Raw genomic sequence first — 21,103 nt, 5'->3', positions numbered from 1 at the left:
CTTCTTTTAAATTATGTACCCTAAATAATCATAGAGCAGAAAGTAAAACTTTACACCTTTGAATATAGTTGTTGGGCTCGAAAGCTGTGCCTGGGCTCATTGTAACTAGCCTAACACTATAAATGGGGATAAGAGGCAGCTCATAGTCAATGTGCATGTGCGAGGATAAAATTATAATTTATTTTTACATCTATTAAATTTCTCTTACCAGACTCAACACTACGTAAAAAGCTCAATCTTTAAGCACCTTTTATTTTCACACCTTTGCTCTCTCACGCCTCCCTTCTGTCCATATTGATTTTCTATTGGGTATCCCTTTTTTCATCTTGTACTTCTTGTATTTATTTATTTCAGTCTTTGACGATATGCTAGGTATTTGTGTTTTCCCTGAGCAGCGATGGTATTTCAACAGTGGAAGTGTATCATGTTATTAAATTTTATTCTCTAGGTATTTGAAAAATTCTTCAATCAGGTTTTCTATTACATTTCTTATGCATTGTTCTCTGATTTCGTACTTTGGTTGCATTTTGAGTAAGGGCGGCTATGTATGTTTTTCATTCTTGTGCAAGAGGACTCGATAGTTATCAATCACTTCATTACTCTTTTTAACATGAAGAACAAAAAACTCAATTGTTGCTTAAAGATAAATGTAGTGCTCTTTAACAACCGGAGCATACGAAACATAGAATTTTTTTCCGGAGCCTCTGAAATTGTGAGGTTGCCTTTGCTGGTAATGCCTAAAATCTAGCAATAGAAGATCTTTTCAATGTGTATTTGTGTAACTTTATCTTTTTCTATTGATCAATTTCTATTTAAACTAAGCGAGAATAAGCAGGAATCATTACTGCGGAATAAGAGCTCTTAGCCTTTACGACACGACATAAAATAAAGGCGGTTCTTGTTGCGGGTTTATTAGAGCTTGAGAATCTAACTAGGGCTATTTGAACTAATAAGGAAAAGTAAGCATGCTAAGTACATTTTGATGGCATTGAAGCGGAAGATGCATTCTTAGACGTACCCTTTACTTTAAATGGACGAAACATATTTAGGCGCTCTTTTAATTTCTTTTGCAACTCAGGTACTATATAGACTTTCTTCTCGATTTTAATTTGTTCTTCATGTTGCTTTCACTTCTTCTTCACTCTGTTGCAGATGTTATTATTTTTAATTGTACTTCAATGGCTATTAAGATCTTCTGATTTATCATCCAAACAAAGCACCAAAATTTCAACAACACATCACAGGTGCAAACTATGATCCAATGGTTATTTATATATATATATATATATATATATATATATATATATATATATATATATATATATATGGATGAAAACCTTATATAGGTATCTGAAACTACCCATTTGTTGTTTCTAGGCTGATTTTTCTAGCACATATATATATGTTCTCATTTGTGTGAATGATGACAATATCCATGTTGTATTGCTCGGCTCCTCTTCATTGAATCCAAGAATCACACTCTAAGGATGTCCTCCCTGGATCGGACTACCAGTTCTTTTCATGTTGCATTTTGAATTGATTCTTTTTGAGTTTTGTTTACTTTCCCCTTTGGTGACCTTAGTTCCGGAAAACAGTTTGTTGTTTAGCTCAAAATAGGACGTGAAATTAGATATCCAATGTTGGTGATATTCAAAGTAGTGCTTCTCTAGCCCATCCCAATGTCCAAAATAAAAAGGAGGGTAGCACTAGAAGAGAAATCGTGATGAAAAAAATTGTAAGCTCTCCTACTACAGCTTCAGTTTCCATTATTGGATCTTATCTAAATATCTTAGTGCTGCAAGCACGAAACTTACTTCTTATTTGGATGGAACATCAGGTTGCTCTTGCCCTGTAGTCTCGAATTGCATGAAGTTGCATCGCTCGAATAAATACTATTCTCTTTTTCTTTCTGCCCATTTGCCTTGTTTTGCTTTTCCCTTCTTTTTGGTTTATAGAATTTTAGTTCGCTACGCTTACTTAGAATTCAATGACATTCATTTGAGGAGGTTACTACTGCTGAAGGTGTTTTGTCTCCATGTTTACCATCTTATGAAGGTTTTTTTTACGGTCCTATTAGATTAAAAATATATTATTCCTCTCATGTCCTTATCATGTTGTAGTTAATGATACGTGTGGAGCATGTTATGGTGGAATTCTCCATGCTTTTACTCATTCCTTTTTTTTAGCTTTATGTTCATGAATGAATGAAGGTATTGTTAGAGCAGTACATAACTATTCAAAAAGGACTTCCATTTGGTGCTACAAATTGCTTAATAATACTACCGAAGACATCTATAAGTGAGCTGGGAAGGTAATCTGAAAGACTAAAAGACCAGAGCCATGTATAAAGTAGCATGTTTTATGTGAGTGGCAACACATGAAGCCTCTCTCACTCAAAACAATCTGCAGAAAAGAGGAATGCTGATGTTGAACAGCAGTGTCTTATGTCAGATGGAGGAGGTGAGAACAACTATCACTTATTTTTGCAGATCATCTCCATCTAATAACTTTGGGACTTGTTCTTCAGTATATATGGTCAGTTGGAATAAGCCATGGATGTTAGTCTGCTGGAGCAGTGGCTACTATAAAAGAGGACTGAAGAAGCTATGCAGCATAATTCTAGCATGTACATGTTGGATTCCTTCGAAAGAAATTCATGGTGTTTTGAGGGCAAAAAAGCCTTGTACGAATGGTGAAGTATGGATTTGGATTGTTAGCATTTTGGTGTAATGAGTGTGATGTAAATGAGAAATATAGTATGATAGACTATAAATACTCTACCAGAAACAATTTTATAGAGAGGACAACCGTTACTAGAAAAATCAACAACTTTAACAACGGATAAGTCTTAAAATGATCATGATAAACATGCAATTATTTTAAAATGAATAAGGACAATGTGACTCAAATTATTCTTTTCTAATTAAAAGATTTTTATACACGAGTACTAGGTATACAAGAATAGATTAATGTTGTTTAAACTCCTGTTTTTGAGACTTTACTTCCACAACTCAAGGATGGATCAAAATCGGCAGAAAAATCAATTAAAGAGTTATTTTAATAATAAAAAATACCTTCATCATCAAAATAGAAGGTATACGAACTATAGCACTCGGCACGTCTTTGTCCACAAATAGTATTGAAACAGCACAGGCTGCAGAACTTTTCTTCCAACGTAGTACAGTTATTATTATAAGTAGTACTACATTGTTTTGCTATAATTGGAAGAGAAATGTCGAGGATAATAGTAGTACTGTAGTAGAAGAAAAAAGTACTCATATTAAAAAGATTGACATTGTTTTTATATTAGTCTGTTTTAAAAAAATTGACATATTCTAATATTTTTTGAATATAAAATACTTATAGTCACACAAATACTATGACTTATTTAAGATCACATATATCAAAAGTTTTCTCTTTTTATTAAATTTTATGCCAAATCAAACTAAAACATATTTTTAGAACCGAAGAAGTATTAAATACAATTTATGTGCGTGCTGTCCATGAAAAAATAAAATACCAGCAGAGTTTTTAGTTGGAAAATTGGCAACAGCATCTCCAGATATACAGAGACAGGCAACATCTGAGCTAAGATTGCTCGCAAAAACTGGAATGGACAATCGCAGAATCATAGCTGAGTCTGGAGCTATTCCATTTCTGAAGACTCTGGTTGGTTCCCGTGATATAAGAATCCGGAAGAATGCAGTCACAGCATTGCTCAACCTTTCAATACATGAGAATAACAAGATCCTGATTATGTCTGCTAGTGTTATCGACAGCTTAATTGAAGTTCTCCAATGTGGGAAAACAATGGAAGCAAGAGAAAATGCAACAGCATCAATATTCAGCTTGTTTGTAATCGACGAATAAAAGTAATCATAGGGGCACGTACAAGCATCTCCTTGCAAACTATTCATCTTTTTCGGTCTTAATGTTAATTTCGTAAGCACATATAAGCATATTAGGAGCTGATAAATCTGCTGGTACGATCACGTCATCTAATGCAGTTACACGACCATACCAATCTTCTGTATTCTAAAAGTTAAATTTATTTCTTCGCAATGACCTGACCAATCTGTCATGTGATACTAATTTTCTTCCGGGTAACATATATCCCAACGCTAACCCAAATTAAATAAAATAAATTTGTCGTAGCCTACACAAAGAAAACTCGACCTCTTCAACATTTCAGCAGCCAGAGTCTCAAATCTTTCCAGCCTCACCAACTCCCAATTCATTTCATGTCACCCACTTTAAATCAGCTTCCATCTCCAGCTACGCGACATAGAGTCTCTTTTCCTTTTTCCGATGTGCCTGTCTTTCTTCTCTTTACTTCTCTTCGTTTATCCAATTTCCCAAACCTTAATCCAAATCAAACTCCGGAGAACCCAATAAAATATATCAAGCAATTGGTTATCGCTTTTTAAATATTAAAGCCAAAAAATGCACCTCATCGTGAATTCATTTATAGTATCGAATTCCCATGAATTCTATGTCAGATTGAACGAACAACTTAATTCACATATATAGTTCGTTATATGTCAGTTAATAAGCCAATTAATGTCATAAGATTTATCAAGATGAAACAGAAAGCTAACTAAAAGAACCAAGTCGAACTTGCCATCAGAGTAGCACACAACAACGAGCATGAAATTCCAGCAAAAGCAAGTCTCACCTCTCAATAGAACTCGTAATTTTACGCTTCAGCAACGCCGACATGGAGAACAACAGGAGTAAGAGAAATAAATCACCCAGCAGCGGTAAAAAGAAAATCGAACTGTGCAGAATAGAGTGAGGAAGAGGATGAGCAGACACACAGATTGGCAGCCACGTTTTTCAAGACCTACGCTCGTCGCTCTTTGAAGATACATATCCAGCACTGACTCCAATCCTATGAGAATGAATTCAACCCAAATTACATAGCTTTAATTACAAACCTAAAAGGAAAAACAAAGAGGGAACGACATACACAAGGGAAGATTCAAGAATTGCACACCACGTGTTTGACAAAGCAAAGTACACCCCAACACCTGATAGATGCGGCAAATAGCCAATCACAAATGGTCGTCTTCTCCAGTTTTGCTTTGGTGTGAAGAGTTATAGTGGAAGCAACTTGGGCTTGGGTTCAAACCAACCAAACCTCTCGAATACAAAAAAAAAAAAAACAGGAAAAAAATCAACAGCACACAATATGCCGCTTTAATTCCAAACTTAGGGAGAAAACGAAGTGGAATAGAGTGATCTATACCTAAAGAAACTAAAGAGAGGCAGAGAGGAGAGAAATAGAGAGAGAGCGCGGGGTGAGATGAGAAACTGAAGCCTGTGCTAGCTCTTACGTGTTGAACAAAAGGGATGTACACCACAACAACTTTAAGCCAGTTAGAGGGAAGATTTTCGAAAATAACCCTGAAGGAGGGATGAAAATTCCAAATATAACCCCGAAGCAGGACGACGAAGAGCACCTATTGTGTTTGTACGGGATGTCGGTGAAACCCATTTTAGATTTAGTCAAAATTGATTTTTGTTGAGCATTAATTTTTCTTATCATCTTATTATCTAGTTTGTTTCAGTATCGAAAAGCCTATTCACAGACCATTATTGTTTTTATGAAACTTCCTAGTTTTATTTTTGTTGTTTTAGAATAAACATCTTATTATTCTGGGTTTAGATGAAGCCTATCTAGTTTTATTTGTCATTATTGAAATTCACCAAAGTTTTGAATTAATTATGAAGAAATTTCACTTTATTGTTTCTGTTGAGCTTTTACTTTTTGATGTTCTTTTTATCTCTATGTATGGTTCTGTCTATCTGGAAAAGCTTATCCACTAGACCATTTAAGGGGAAGGTGAAACTACTTTAGTTGTAATTCTTAAATTGAATTATAAACAAAATATCAAATCACTTTCTTTAAGATTTTTTTCCAACTTATTTAGTTAGTGGTTATATTTTGTCTACAAAGGCAAACATCAAGGAGACACAGTATACGATATCATAGTTTTAAAAAAGTTTCTCCTGCTGCAACTTAAGATTCGCAGAAACAGAATACGATATCACAATATGAATAACAACATAGCATTATTGAGACATCAACATAGAACAACCCATTAAATTCAGAGATTTATTTATTTATTCAGTTGTACCATCTAACTTAGATTCTAGCAATAACAAAATCACACAACTAAAAATTCATCCCCGTGAAATTTGAAAAAAGAGAAAATTATGACGAAGACGCAAAAGATGATTCCATTTTTCTTCTGCTAGACTAACCCCACTATAAAATATGTTTAGTGTAGAAACCAGAAACTAAGGAGACTACCTTGTATTTGAAGAGAAAGAGTCACAGTTCTTTTGCAACCATCTTCAATATGTCATGACAGTACCAGACCTACCTTTTCACATGGACTTCATGGTAATTAAAATACAATTAAACAGTTTCTGGAAATGTTCCCAAACCCAAATTTTTCAGTTTCAATTTACATAGCTTAAAAAGGAAGCAATACAGAAGACTTCTTCACTCCGTGTCTAGATCCAAAGAGAGTCAAGAAACTTGTCAGCAACCCAAAAACTCCGAAGATGAAATCTGACAGCGAAGAGAAACCTAATTTCGAAAATATAATGATCCATTGCCATCGGGACTTGGATGAGTGTGCAATCGAAGGAAAAGATCAAAATAACAGAAACAAGGACAACAAAAGTGAACTGGCTTTAGGGCTAACGGTTACCGCCAGAAGTACGCTACAGATGCTTGGGGCTCTTCGTCGTCCTGCTTCCTGATTTACAATTATGTCCCTAATTTTGATCCAAAAGTAGGGGTATTTTTGTCACTCTGCTCACTTTGTACTTTCTGGAGCGCCTTTTCCCATCGCACTCTGTTCAATACGCGTTTTCTCATCCTCTATCGACGTGGAAGACGAATCGGTTCTTGCTTATGCTGCTGTCAGCTATTCTTCCAGATGTGTAATACCTTCTTTTCGATGGATATCCGATTAGGGGTGACTGCCAATAATATCTGCAATATCTTCTGTTCTGTTTGGGTTTTCTTTTCGTTTTTTTTACTTGCTGGCTTACTACTCTGTTCCACTTGGTGTTTCTGCTTGCTAGGTGAAACAAGTGAGTACTTCTTGTTTCCTTCTCTGTCTCCTCCCTTAGATTTCTGTGTACTGCAGTATCTTACTCAAGAGTTTGTATGTGAATTAAATTGAACTAAATTGTTTTTACGACTCTACTTGAAGCTGTACCAATTTTTGAACTAAATTATGTTATCAGTTCTGGTGAGTTTTACTATGTTCTTTCTTTTTTAAGTGAACCATGTTACTTCCCTGAAATCTTGGTGCGTGTCCAGTAGCTTCTCTATTTTTTTGGATATTTCAGTTATGATTCATGAATAAGCTTGATTTTCGTCTTTCTTTTTATCTTTTGATTAGCATCTAAAATTAGCTGCGATCTTCATCTCTTGTAGCCTTTTTTCCCTATGACAATGTTGAGAGAAAGGAGTTGTAATGTATTCTTTCAATAAACTTGTGGAGATCTTTATTCACTTAAAGCTAGGCACACAACTGCTCGTTCTGGTGCCTGTCGCGTTATCTGCCTCTCTCTCTCTCTTTGTATCCTTGTATGACGCTTTAGTACTTTGTACTTGAAAAAGATAACAATATTCATACTAAGATACCTATTCAAGTTGTTGTTACTGTGATGTATACCCTTTAAGATTAAAACAAAAGGCCCACCAATTAGACCATAAATAATTGTTGGGAAATCTAGGAATACTGTTTAAAAGAATATTTTAGTAAATTCTTATTTACCATGTGACTGGTAGTTTGTCTCCCCACCCTCCTTGTTTTCTCTTAGGTTAAATTGCACTCTAGGATGAGTGACCAGCTTTTTTGTTAGCCTGTGGAAGGGAAATTTGGAGAAAGTCTGATGTTGATGTTAAATTTGGATCTACTGAATAAACAACGAAAATTTAGCCTTTGTGGCCTATGTTACGAGGATACTAGGTGGAGTATGTAACTACATTTGGTTTTTTGCATCAGTGTATCTTGGAAGAGTCATACGAAGTACTGATAGCCTTCCTAACCTAGAGCGGGAAAGAATTTAAAGTAAATTAGTGCATCATGAATTCTCCAAGTGTAAGAAGAAAGCACTGTATTTGAGAGAACGAATATAACGTCAATTGAGATAATGAATTTAGGAATTTTTTTTTATTTTGTCAGACAACTCAGTCTATTTTATGTGTCCGTTAATAAGCCGGAAGGATATTATTAGTGATTATTATCTATTAGAACACAAACAAATAAGGGAGAGAAAGGGGAAACAAATTGCTTTCACCCTACGGAGATGAATTGAACCATAATTATTTTTTAATGTTTGCTTCGATAATAGACTGTTGCCAAAGTCTGTAACAAATTCTGTTTTTTTAATTCCTGAAAGGTTCTCCGATGAAAATTGGTGAATTACATGTTATTTTGATCGGTTAATCAGTCAACATCATAAACTAATGGAATGACTCAGTAGCACACACCAACAACGTTTTTTCTTCGTTGTACCATTACATTTGAGACAGTGACATTACAATTTTCGCATAGAATTATTTCTAAGAGTATTTCGATTCCCAACATGTTCTGTATGTTGACCACGACTGAAATTGTTTTTTGTTTTTGTAGAATTGTTGACGTTTCTCTTACGTTCAGTACAACCAACATACTTGCAGAAGAAGTTCAGCACTGTAAGGTAACCAACTATCTTATTTTCGTATATTTGTACACGTTGGGTCATATTTACACATTCATTGTTGCTCATCCCTGTTGTACTGCTAATGGTTGTTGTTGTCCATCATTTTCTTTTGTACAATTCTTTTGTTCATTTTTTGTTTGTAAACCGATTTTTGTGCGTAACAAAAACTTTGGCTTGACATATTCGCTTTTTCATTTTTGGTGTCGTCTCACAGTGTCCACTTTCTTTTATTTCACTTCGGGTCATGTTTTGGTTAGATTTTCCCGCTTAGTTAGCAAAGCTTTACCTTTGGAAAAGTACCATTGCATGGATGTTATAATACGAAGAAAAAAACCTTAAAAATTATCCTAATTGTTCTCCTTATAGGTACAAAAATTGATCAGAAAGTCTAGAGGTATTCAGTTGATTCCAATGTCACTTATGCAAAAACTAATAGTCAAAGCGTACTTTTTTTTTGAAAACATACCATGAGATTATGAATTGTCTCCCATATTTTCTTCTTTGGGGTAACTATATCTGTTCAAAGATAGCCTCAATTTTGTCACTTCGTGCCATGTGATATGCATCTTAGTGATAAAAATTAATACAGTGTTAAAAGGCTATGAGAGTTTGCGCAGTATCATTTAAGAGTAGGTACTACGGTTCTGATGAATCATACACAAATAAACAAGTCCCCTATCAGAAACGGATAGGAATGTCAACCGATGTGAAAAAAACAAAGTGATGTCAGCAGAGAAAAAGCAGAAGTTGCTGCTACAGCGTCGACTTAAATACCAAGAGTCAATTGTAGCACAAGGCAATTACGATACCACGAACCTGAAAGCCTAAAAAGCCTAATTAACGTGGGTCCTTCTTTTCATTTAGACATTTCTGGAAGCCAATGTTTTATTGGCAAAGGCAGGTTTTCACGTCAATATTACTTACTCCCTCTGGTCCAAAATAAGTGATTTTTTGGACGTTTTCACACAAATTAAGAAATTCACTTTTTAGCATTAATTAGCAATGGAATTGACCATATTAACGTTTGCTATCTCACATAAACACTCCTAACACATATTCCAACACTATTTACTCCAAGGATAATGTAGGCAAAAAATAATTAATTCATTCTTGAAATATGAAAAAATCACTTATTTTAGACCACAAGAAAAAGGCCAACAAATCACTTATTTTAGACCGGAGGGAGTAATACATAGAGCAGGCATAAGATCTTCCAGCAAATATAAAACCTAGTCTGATACCAATAGCCTTTTCCCCAGATAACAACATTACTCAAACTAGGATGCAGCAGGCAGCAGCTCCCTCAATTCCAATTTATCAGACAATTTTCCATTTGAAATGCCATAAAATGTTTGATACCATCCTGTTAGTAACATTATTTTTCAATTAAGCAACAATTTTATCGATTTAGGAAAAACAAACTCCCATATATAAGTAGTATATATCAAAAAAAGAATATGATTTCTGCAAAAGACAACCAGTCTCCATTAGTAACATTATTCTATACCACATTAACACTTTTAAATTCATTTAACTATTCATAATCCACACTTAGTCGATATATTTCTCCATCATACTACCTTTTTAAGTATTACTTCAAATTCCTTGCAGGCTTGCACTATCAGTATAAAATATAATACACATGTCAAGTAATATCTTAAACTCCATTTCCAATTAAAACGCCGCCATATAAGATGGAATCGAGGGAGAATTTTGTTAATCCAGAATTTTCCAATATGATTCTTATTTTACCTTCTCAAAAAAAATCCTATAAGATCCAATACTAATCAGTTGAACCCAAAAAATATAATCCTCCAAAAAGAAAACCACTAAAGAGAAGCAAATGTGACTTATGGGAACTAAATCTCTCCCTCCCTCTCTTTCATAGATGCACATTCACACTCACATGCGCGCGCTCATACACACACACATAAATATATATAGACGAAACCCCAATCTCTCAGCATCTGTTTTCTCTGCATCTAACACCCAAATTACATGATTGAAGCTGCCTTACAGTCACAGATAGATGCTAATAACATGCAGAAAAATGGTCACAATTTGACTGTAAAATCTATCAAGTGGGTGAGCAATCTAAAAAAGACATGATGTGAGATAGCAAGGGTGTAGTTGTGAGCTTCTGACAGGAAACTGAATCTTTCTGGATAGGGTTACAGGAAGTCCTTAACCAAGATATACTCGAGCACGGGGAAATAGTAATGCATGTACAGGAGACCAAGTCTCTAAGGTGCAAAGGCAATATACTGAAGTAAAACGTTTTTGATATGTTATATTTATGTGAAAATGTAGAATTGTTGACGTTTCTCTTACGTTCAGTACAACCAACATACTTGCAGAAGAAGTTCAGCACCGTAAGGTAACCAACTATCTTATTTTCGTATATTTGTACACGTTGGGTCATATTAACACATTCATTGTTGCTCATCCCCGTTGTACTGCTAATGGTTGCTGTTGTCCATCATTTTCTTTTGTACAATTCTTTTGTTTATTTTTTGTTTGTAAACCGATTTATGTGTGTAACAAAAACTTTGGCTTGACATATTCGCTTTTTCATTTTTGGTGTCGTATCACGGTGTCCACTTTCTTTTATTTCACTTCGGGTCATGTTTTGGTTAGATTTTCCCGCTTAGTTAGCGAAGCTTTACCTTTGGAAAAGTACCTTTGCGCGGATGTTATAATACGAAGAAAAAACCTTAAAAATTATCCTAATTGTTCTCCCTATAGGTACAAAAATTGATCAGAAAGTCCAGAGGTATTCAGTTGATTCCAATGTCACTTACGCAAAAACTAATAGTCAAAGCGTACTTTTTTTGAAAACATACCATGAGATTATGAATCGCCTCCGATATTTTCTTCCTTGGGGTAACTATATATGTTCAAAGATAGCCTCAATTTTGTGACTTCCTGCCGTGTGATATGCATCTTGGTGATAAAAACTAATACAATGTTAAAAGGCTATGATAGTTTGCGCAGTATCATTTAAGAGTAAGTACTATGGTTCTGATGGATCATACACAAATGAACAAGCGCCCCCTATCATAAACGGATAGGAATGTCAACCGACGTAAAAAATACAAAGCGATGTCACCAGAGAAAAAGCATAAATTGTTGCTACAGTGTCAACTTAAATACCAAGAGTCCGCTTTTGCGATTAATGGGGCCGCACCTGCAAGTGTGCGTCTGCGGACATTGGTCCGCTTCTACGGTCCTTCACCGCTCATGCGAGTCCTTAAGCGCAGTTGCGGGCATCACAGATGCGACACTTCCCTTGCACCTGCGACCCCGGGCAACTTATCCCTTTTCTGCTTCTACGCTTGCCTCTCTGCACGTGCGACCCCGCACCTGCTGTTTCCCCACCGCAATTGCGAAAACACCAAAACCCATAAAACTTCAGCATTTGCATAAGTCCAAATCTCAATCCGTTAAGCATCTGAAACACACTCGAGGCCCCCGGGACATCAACGAACTTACCAACTAGTCCTAAAACACCACACGAACTTAGTCATGCCCTTAAATCACATCAAACATCGCTAAAAACATGAATCACCCTCCAATTCAAACTTAATGAACTTTGAAACTTCAACTTCTACAACCGATGCTGAAACCTATCAAATTACGTCGGGTTGACCTCAAACTTTGCACACAAGTCATAATTGACACTACGGACCTACTCCAACTTTCGGAATCGGAATCCGACTATGGTAAAAATCCTAAGGCTTGAGCTTTCATTTAGGGACTAAGTGTCCTAAACACTCCAAACCAAAAACAAAACCTCCCAGCAAGTCACATAAACAGAAAAGGACATGGGAAAGTAGTAAATAGGGGATCGGGCCTATAACTCTCAAAACGACCGGCCAGGTCATTACATCCTCCCCCTTTCAAAACAGTCGTTCGTCCTCAAACGAGTATAGAGACATAACTGAAGGGGTGAAAAGATCAGGATAATAGTTGCGCATATCCTGCTCGGTCTCCCAAGTCACCTCCTTGATCGGCTGAATCCTCCACTGAACCTTCACTGATTCAATGTTCTTTGACCTAAGCTTTCGGACCCGCCTGTCCAAAATAGCCACCGTCTCCTCAGCATAAGATAGATCTTTGTCCAACTGAACCACTAAAATCCAACACATAGGACGGACCGCCATGATACTTCCGGAGCATAAAAACATGAAATACCGGATGAACTCCTGCTATGTTGGGAGGTAAGTCAAGCTCATAAGCAACCTCCCTCACTCGCCGCAATACCTCAAAGGGACCAATAAACCTTGGGCTCAACTTGCTCTTCTTTCCGTACCTCATAATGTCCTTCATAGGCGAAACCTGGAGCAAGACCCACTCTCCAACCATTAATGCAACATCGCGAAACTTCCGCTCCGCATAACTCTTCTATCTTGACTGGGTTGTGCGAAGTCTATCCTGAATCACCTTAACCTTCTCCAAAGCATCTTGAACCAAGTCTGTACCCAATAATCTAGCCTCGCCCGGCTCGAACCAACCCACTGGAGACCGACACCGCCTACAATACAGAGCCTCATATAGTGCCATCTGAATGATGGATTGATAACGGTTGTTATAGGCAACCTTCACAAGTGGTAAGAACTGATCCCAAGAACCTCCAAACTCCATCACACACACACGGAGAATATCCTCTAGAATCTGAATATTGCACTCGGACTGGCCATCCGTCTGAGGGTGAAATGTTGTGCTCAACTCCACTTGAGTACCTAACTCATGATGTACGGCTCTCGAGAACAGTGACGTAAACTGCGTACCCTGGTCATAGATGATAGATACCGGCATGCCATGAAGCCTGAAAATCTCTCGCATATAAACTCGAGCCAGTTGCATTGTTTTCCCACATTGGAGAACTTCAATTAAGCTGTCGATAACACCAGCAGACATAATCAGGATATTGTTATTCTCATGTATTGAAAGGTTGAGCAATGCTGTGACTGCATTCTTCCGGATTCTTATATCACAGGAACCAACCAGAGTCATCAGAAATGGAATAGCTCCAGACTCAGCTATGATTCTGCTATTGTCCATTCCAGTTTTCGCGAGCAATCTTAGCTCAGATGTTGCCTGTCTCTGTATATGTGGAGATCCTGTTGCCAGTTTTCCAACTAAAAACTCTGCTGGTATTTTCAAAGCATATATAGCAGCTTTAGTAGCAGAAATGTAGTCAATCGTCTTGTTACATTTCTTAATCTTACTGCTACTGCTACCTTCTGAACCTGAATGAGATAATGTATGTTTTATGTTGGGATGTTGTTCTCTTGGCACCATTGATGGATTAGACTTTTTAGTGCATAGTTGGGAATGAGAGCCACAAGTATCAGCCTCTGACACTTTTTGGACAAGTGTGGTGCCCTGAATTAATCCACTAAGCCATTGAATTTTGATCATAAGTATGGCATGATGCTACTATCACAGGGTCCCTCGTCAACTCGAGTGAAATTGGACAGCAGAATTCACCAGGGATGTCGGAAACCACTGAATAACACAAGGAGGGTTGACCAGCACGAGTACTCATTAGTTGTGACTGCTTCAAAGTTTGCTTAATCATAAGGTGTACTTCCATAATTGCTACTATAAAGTTTGTCTCCAGATTGTGTGAACCAGCATGAAAGTGCAATTATGTTTTTGGCAAATGAATAAGACATGCATACAAGAATTAATTTTTTGGTCTTTTACTGATTGAATATGATATTGCATTCACTTATATGATGTGCTTGTATATTTGTACCTTCATTTTGGCTTAGAGCATTCTAAACTTTGGTTCTCAAAGTGCTAATGGAAAATTTTAGAAACAACATAGAAAGTATAAGGAGATACAATGTAGCTTTTGGTGAACCAAGTTGTTTAACTATGCGAGAAGTTATATTAGGAGATGATAACTAGGGATTTTGACGTATTTCATGCTCCTTCTTGCTTACGCTTTGAGTATAAATTCTTACAAAATAGACCCAAAAGGCTCATATATAAGTTGTGCTTGATTGCAGGTTTGATCAACAAAGTGACGGGATGTCAAATATCGGCTCAAAAGGAGTGAAACCTGCACAAGTATCAAAGACAAAGACAACTCAGGACAAACTAGCCTAGTGCGGCCGCAGTCCATTCTATGCGGTCCGCACTAGGGAGATTCGGAGACTGATTTTTCAAGGCATCAAAGTAGTGCGGCCGCAGTAGATATTGTGTGGTCTGCACTGAAGACACCGTAGCCGGACCACCATTCTGTGCGGTCCGTGGAAGAAAAGTTCAGAGAGATGTAATTTGCCAAGGTTCAAGCCAGTGCGGTCCGCGGTCATGTTTGTGCAGACCGCATTAGAGACCTCCGCGGCCGCGGTCCATTCTGCGCGGTCCGCGGAGCCTGAGTTCAGAGAGCCAAGATTTCAAGTCCAAGAGCCTAATGCGGCCGCAGTCCATTTTGTGCGGCCTGCACTGACCCCGCAGGGGCATTTTTGTCCAGTTTTTCTAGCTTAGTATAAATAGAATATTTTTCCATTTTTAGGGTAACCAGTTATTATCAGACATTAGCTGCGCTCGTGAGAAGCTATTTTGTAGCCATTTTTGGGCACTTTAACGTAGTTTTAGCAATTTAATCATTATATTTACTTTAGTAATTTAATATTATATCTTTCTCTTCATCTATTTTCTTTGATTTTATCTTCAAGCATGAGTAGCTAAACCCATTAGCTAGGGTTGTGGCTCAACCCTAGTGTGGGTAATTGATGGGTGTTGTGATTTAAGGTTAGATTGATTATGGGTGTTTGTTATTTGGGTCAATTTTATGGTTTAATTTATGAATTAGTGGTTGCAAACACTAGTTTGTGCTAAGTTGACTTGGCTCTTCTTGAGAAAGAGAGTCTAAGTCTCCAAAATTGACTCAACAAAGAATTGGGATGGACTCAAGAGATTTGATAGTCCCAATTAAAGGGTTAAACCTCGAGAGAGTAATTACCCGACTTGAACACTAGTTGCTCGGGCAAACATGCATACCCAATTGGTCTCGAGAGAGTCAATTGGGCAAAATCACTCTTTCTACCGAGAGGTGTAGAGTGGGTAGTATTAAGCAATGGTTATACCATATTTCCCCAATCATGTCAATCGTGCCTTAGATGCAATTACCCGTCAATTAGCCACCTAGGTGAAGGTCACTACCCTAGTGCCTTTTAAACCATTTGATACAATTTGTAGCAATTTACTCTTAGTATAATTTAGTTGCAATTATAATTTGTAGTTTGATCATTTAGTAGAATATAAAGAAAACCCAAAAATGAATAGAAGACCAATTAAGAGCATACACGCAATCCTAAGATAAATAGATACTCGACTCCAATCCTAGATCCTTGTGGATTCGATCCCGACCCACAAATCGGGTAAAAGCTATTGCGACCCTCTTTCGCTACTTTTTAGTGGTGCTGAGTTGGCAGCGATCACTTTTTGGCGCCGTTGCCGGGGAGCTAACAGTTTTGGCTATCTATTTTGTTAGTTTTGTGTGTTGTTCTTCTTTCCATCTTTGTTACTAATTTGTGTGTGTGATTACTACAGGTACCAAAATGGCTTTAAATGCAAATGACCCTCTTGGAAATGTGCTTGCGGGGGAGGAGGTTGAGGATATTGGAGATGATGAGGTGCCTTTTGTACCTCCCGGACCACGACGAGGCTGCCAGGCCAATACTAATGACAACTTCCAGACCCTTCTCCGCCACCTCCAAGAGCGGTTCCTCGGGTGCTACCGAACCAGGGCTATGCGAGTGCTATTGTCCCACCCAGAATTCGGGCGGGCAATTTTCAGATAACTAATATGATGTTGACCTTACTTGAGCAGCGTGGGTATTTCACGGGCGCTGCGGATCAAAATACCTACAAACATCTAAAAGGGTTCGTGGATACATGTTGGAGTAGCAAGCAGACGAATGTGTCCGAAGATGTTCTTACATTGAGACTTTTCCCCTTCTCAGTTTGGGGAAAGGCATTGGATTGGCTAGAGAGACCCCCCAATCATTCCATCACAACTTGGGATGAGTTGGCGGATAAGTTTATTGCTAAATTTTTCTCACCCGGGCACATGGCGGCACTTCAAGATGAAATATTAGCTTTCAAGCAAGAACCCACGGAACCTTTGCATGAGATTTGGGAGCGGTTTAGAACAATGGTGAAGGAATGCCCCAATAATGATATGACCGAAGCGATGATTCAACAAACCTTCTATCGGGGCATCAATACTACAAATCAATGCATAGTCAATCAATTGGCCGGAGGTAATTTCATGAAGTTGTCTTATGACGAAGTTTGCGAGATTCTTTATGAGATGGCGGATACATCCTCCGCATGGCAAAGTAGGGTCAATGTTCCTCAAGGTGACCCTACAGTTATTCATTTGCATAAGCTTACATGACCATGGAAGAGCTATAGCGGAGTTGACGACTACTATGAACCAATTGGCTAAGGCACAGTTGCAACAAGTCCAAAACCCTCGCCAAGTGAATGCTATGGGTGTTAGTATGCTTACCAACAAGAGAAGGAAAAGGAGGCAACAAAACCAAGGGAATTCTGAGCAATTTGATGATGAGTGTGATGGGTTTCAAAATGATGGCTATGATGAGCAAAATGAAGAGGTACAATATGTTAACATCTATCAAGGCAATAGAGGCAACTCTTCTAACCAACAATGGCGACCCCAAGGTAATTGGGCCAATCAACAACAAGGTGGTAGTAATTGGAACAATAACAACCAAGGTGGTAATTGGGGGAACAACAATCAAGACAACCAAGGGACTTGGAATGGAAATAACAACAATTGGAATAACAATGGCCAAGGTGGGTGGAACAACAATGGAAACCAAGGCAACCGGGGGCAAGGCTTTCAAAGGCCCCCAATGTACCAACAATCGAACAATCCGCCTCTGTTTCAATCTTAAGGATCTAGTTCTTCGGGTAATAATATGCGAAGAATAGAAATGATGTTCGAACAAATGATGAAGAAGAACCAAGATTCCGATGCTCAATTGGCTTCCCACAATACCTCTATCCGGAATTTGGAGGTGCAATTAGGCCAAATCTCTCAATCGTTAAATACTCGCCCTAAGGGTGCTCTACCAAGTGATACGGTAGTGAACCCGAAGGGTGGAAACAATCATGTGATGGCGGTTACAACAAGAAGTGGGAGAGGCGGTGATGTGCATGCCTCGAAAGATAAGCAAGTTGTGGATGATGATGTTGAGTTGCGGGAAAATGATGTACCTTTGATAGTTGAAGATGNAAGAATGCGGATTCCGATGCGCAATTGGCTTCTCATACTACTTCAATTAGGAATTTGGAGGTGCAAATAGGCCAAATCTCTCAATCATTGAATACTCGCCCGAAGGGTGCTCTACCAAGTGATACGGTAGTGAACCCAAAGGGTGGGAACAACCGTGTTATGGCGGTTACAACAAGAAGTGGGAGAGGAGGTGATGTGAATGCCTCGAAACAAAAGCAAGTTGTTGATGATGATGTTGAGTTGCGAGAAGATGCGGTTCCTTTGGTAGTTGATGATGTGGTTGATAACAATGTGAACAATGAAGTGAGGATTGACATTAATGAAACCGAGGTGGAAACTCAAGAGGCCTTGAACCCGTCTAGGGAGCACGTAATTGACATCCCGGAGCCGGTTGTGCCGAAAGCCAAGGCACCTTTGCCTAGGCCACCTCCCCCTATCCTTAGAGGCTAGCCAAGCAGAAAAGTGAGACTCAATTCAAAAAGTTCATTGACATGATGAAGAGCTTATCCATCAACGTGCCTTTGGTGGAAGCTTTGGAGCAAATGCCTGGTTATGCTAAATTCATGAAGGATTTGGTTACAAAGAAAAGATCAATGGACTGTGAAACTATCAATATGACCCACCAAGTTAGTGCTATAGTACATTCAATGTCCCCGAAATTAGAGGATCCTGGTGCTTTCACTATCCCCTACACTATTGGTAGTGTAGACTTTGCCAAAGCTTTATGTGATCTTGGGGCAAGCATCAACTTAATGCCCTTCTCAGTTTTCAAGACTTTGGGTATTGGGCCTCCGAGGCCATCTTCCATGCGATTGCAAGTGGCAGACCTATCTATGAAGCGACCATTGGGTATTGTTGATGATGTGCTCGTCCGGGTGGAAAAATTCATCTTGCCAGCTGATTTTGTGATATTGGATTATGAGGTAGATTATGAGGTCCTGATCATATTAGGGAGACCTTTCCTTGCTACGGGGAAGGCTCTAGTTGATGTGGAAGCAGGGGAACTCACTTTCAGAGTAGGTGATGAAAAGGTAGTATTTCATATGTGCAAGTCAATGAAGTAGCCCAATTGTACCTAAGTGTGCTCGTTTGTGGATTTAGTCACGGCTGTGATAATTGATGATACCAGTGCAATGATCAATGTTGAGGACCCTTTGGAGGCCGTATTGTTGAATTTGGATGTCAATGATGATGCGGGCCGAGTGGAGTGCGTGAATGCTTTACATGGAATGGGCTCTTATTCTTATGAGCCTAGGAAACTTTCTTTGGATCTTGAAAATCGAAAGACGCCTCCAACAAAGCCTTCAATCGAGGAACCCCCAGTTTTGGAGTTGAATCCATTACCTCCACACCTCAGGTATGAATTCTTGGGCTCTAATTCAACTTTACCAGTTATTCTTTCCTCTTGTCTTACTAACATGCAGGTAGATGCCACGTTAGCGGTGCTCAAAAAGCGGAAAAAGGCAATTGGATGGACTCTAGCTGACATTCGGGGAATAAGCCCCGCATTTTGCAAGCACAAGATTATTTTGGAGGATAATGCAAAGCCCTTCTTGGAACATCAAAGGAGGCTCAATGAGGCAATGCAAGAAGTGGTGAAGAAAGAAGTGATCAAGTGGCTAGATGCAGGTGTGGTGTATCCAATCTCCGATAGCTCATGGACTTCTCTAGTGCAATGTGTACCGAAGAAGGGTTGGATGACTGTGGTGACAAATGACAACAATGAACTTATTCCCACTCGGACTGTTACCGGATGGCGGGTATGCATGGACTACCGGAAACTGAACAAGGTGACCCGCAAGTATCATTTCCCTTTGCCATTCCTTGACCAAATGCTTGATCGCCTTGCGGGGTGTGCCTTTTATTGCTTTTTGGATGGATATTCGGGGTATAATCAAATCTTAATCGCTCCGGAGGACCAAGAGAAGACTACTTTTACTTGTCCATATGGCACGTTTGCTTTCTCTCAGATACCGTTCGGGTTGTGCAATGCTCCAGCGACATTTTAACGATGCATGATGGCTATTTTCACCGATATGGCCAATGTGGAGTTGGAGCATAAGGCCATGTGGGCTTTGAGGAAGCTTAATCTTGAGTGGGATGTTGTGGCTAATCTTCGTGTTGAACAACTCAATGAGCTTGATGAATTTAGGTTCCATGCCTATTCTAGTTCGTCCTTGTATAAGGACACGATGAAGTACCTTCATGATAAATATGCTCGTGGAAAGGAGTTCAAAGTTGGTGATTTGGTTCTCTTGTTCAATTCCCGGTTACGTCTGTTTTCGGGAAAGCTTAAATCAAAATGGAGTGGACCGTTTGAAGTTGTGTTGGTGACCCCCTTTGGTGCTCTTGATTTGAAAACCAAAAATGGTGAAATCTTTAGAGTGTATGGGCACCGTGTCAAGCATTATTTTGGGAAGTTTGATGATAGCCATGTGGTGGCTGTTGTTCATTTCAAATGATTGGATGGTAACATGCGTCGTGCCGCGACGTTAAATCAGGCGCTTCTTGGAAGGCAACCCATGTGTTTTTCTTCTTGTTTTCTTTGATTTTCTTTGTAGTATAGGATTGATTTTTGGGCTAACTGGTTTTGAGATGTTACAAGATTGAGTTGATGCAGTGCGGGACATAATTGAAAAATTGCATAGGTCTCTGAAGTTTCCAGTGCGGCCGCACTACCATTTGTGCGGTCTGCACTGGTAAAGGGTGACAAAAGTTGCTCTCTGAAGTTTGCCACCGCGACCGCGGTTGATTTGGTGCGGTCCGCGGTCGCGGTCCATTTTGTGCGGACCGCGGTGGGTTACTGAGTTGGACTTGAACATAACAGTCCAGTGCGGACCGCGGTCCATTTTGTGCGGTCCGCACTGGTAGGTGAGCATGGGCCCCAGGGGTTTCTCTATAAATAGACCCCATGGACCCCCTTTTACCCTTTTCGCAAAATCGAACCTCAGAGCTATTATTTACTGTTCATCCCTTGCACCTTGATCGTAATTCTTGCTTGACACTGATTAGTTGCACTTCATCTCTATATCTGGTAACATTTCACTCAATTGTTCTTTGTTTAATTGTATAATTTCATTTTATTTT

The 21,103-nt window shown here is 38.7% G+C and overlaps 1 protein-coding gene across 3 annotated transcripts; it reads right to left on the bottom strand.

The window, feature by feature from the left end:
* Window positions 1–3,407: 3,407 nt before the first annotated feature.
* Window positions 3,408–5,351, bottom strand: LOC109243071. Of its 3 annotated transcripts, none has more exons than XR_002070486.1 (2): window positions 4,676–5,351; window positions 3,408–4,377 (listed from the first exon to the last, which is right to left on the bottom strand). XR_002070486.1 is itself a non-coding variant. In XM_019409965.1 (2 exons), the coding sequence occupies exons 1-2, from the start codon at window positions 4,717–4,719 to the stop codon at window positions 3,459–3,461; spliced, it is 309 nt and encodes a 102-aa protein (XP_019265510.1). In that variant the 5' UTR covers window positions 4,720–5,351; the 3' UTR covers window positions 3,408–3,458. The 3 variants fall into 3 exon arrangements, 1 of the variants encoding a protein (XP_019265510.1); XR_002070487.1 differs by having other exon boundaries at window positions 3,408–4,361; XM_019409965.1 differs by having other exon boundaries at window positions 3,408–3,723.
* Window positions 5,352–21,103: the final 15,752 nt, after the last annotated feature.

This window comes from Nicotiana attenuata, unplaced genomic scaffold, assembly GCF_001879085.1.
Source record: "Nicotiana attenuata strain UT unplaced genomic scaffold, NIATTr2, whole genome shotgun sequence".
NCBI classification, from domain to species: Eukaryota; Viridiplantae; Streptophyta; class Magnoliopsida; order Solanales; family Solanaceae; genus Nicotiana; species Nicotiana attenuata.
Note: the sequence above shows the minus strand (reverse complement) of the source record. Positions and strands in the feature narration are given on the sequence as shown.

What these genes read in the sequence shown, in the direction of transcription:
- LOC109243071 (XM_019409965.1), bottom strand. Translation starts at nt 4,719, where the DNA reads ATGTCGGCGTTGCTGAAGCGTAAAATTACGAGTTCTATTGAGAG. An exon ending in ATTACGAGTTCTATTGAGAG is followed by an intron (nt 3,724 to 4,675) that starts GTGAGACTTGCT and finishes ATGTATTGAAAG; the next exon opens with GTTGAGCAATGCTGTGACTG.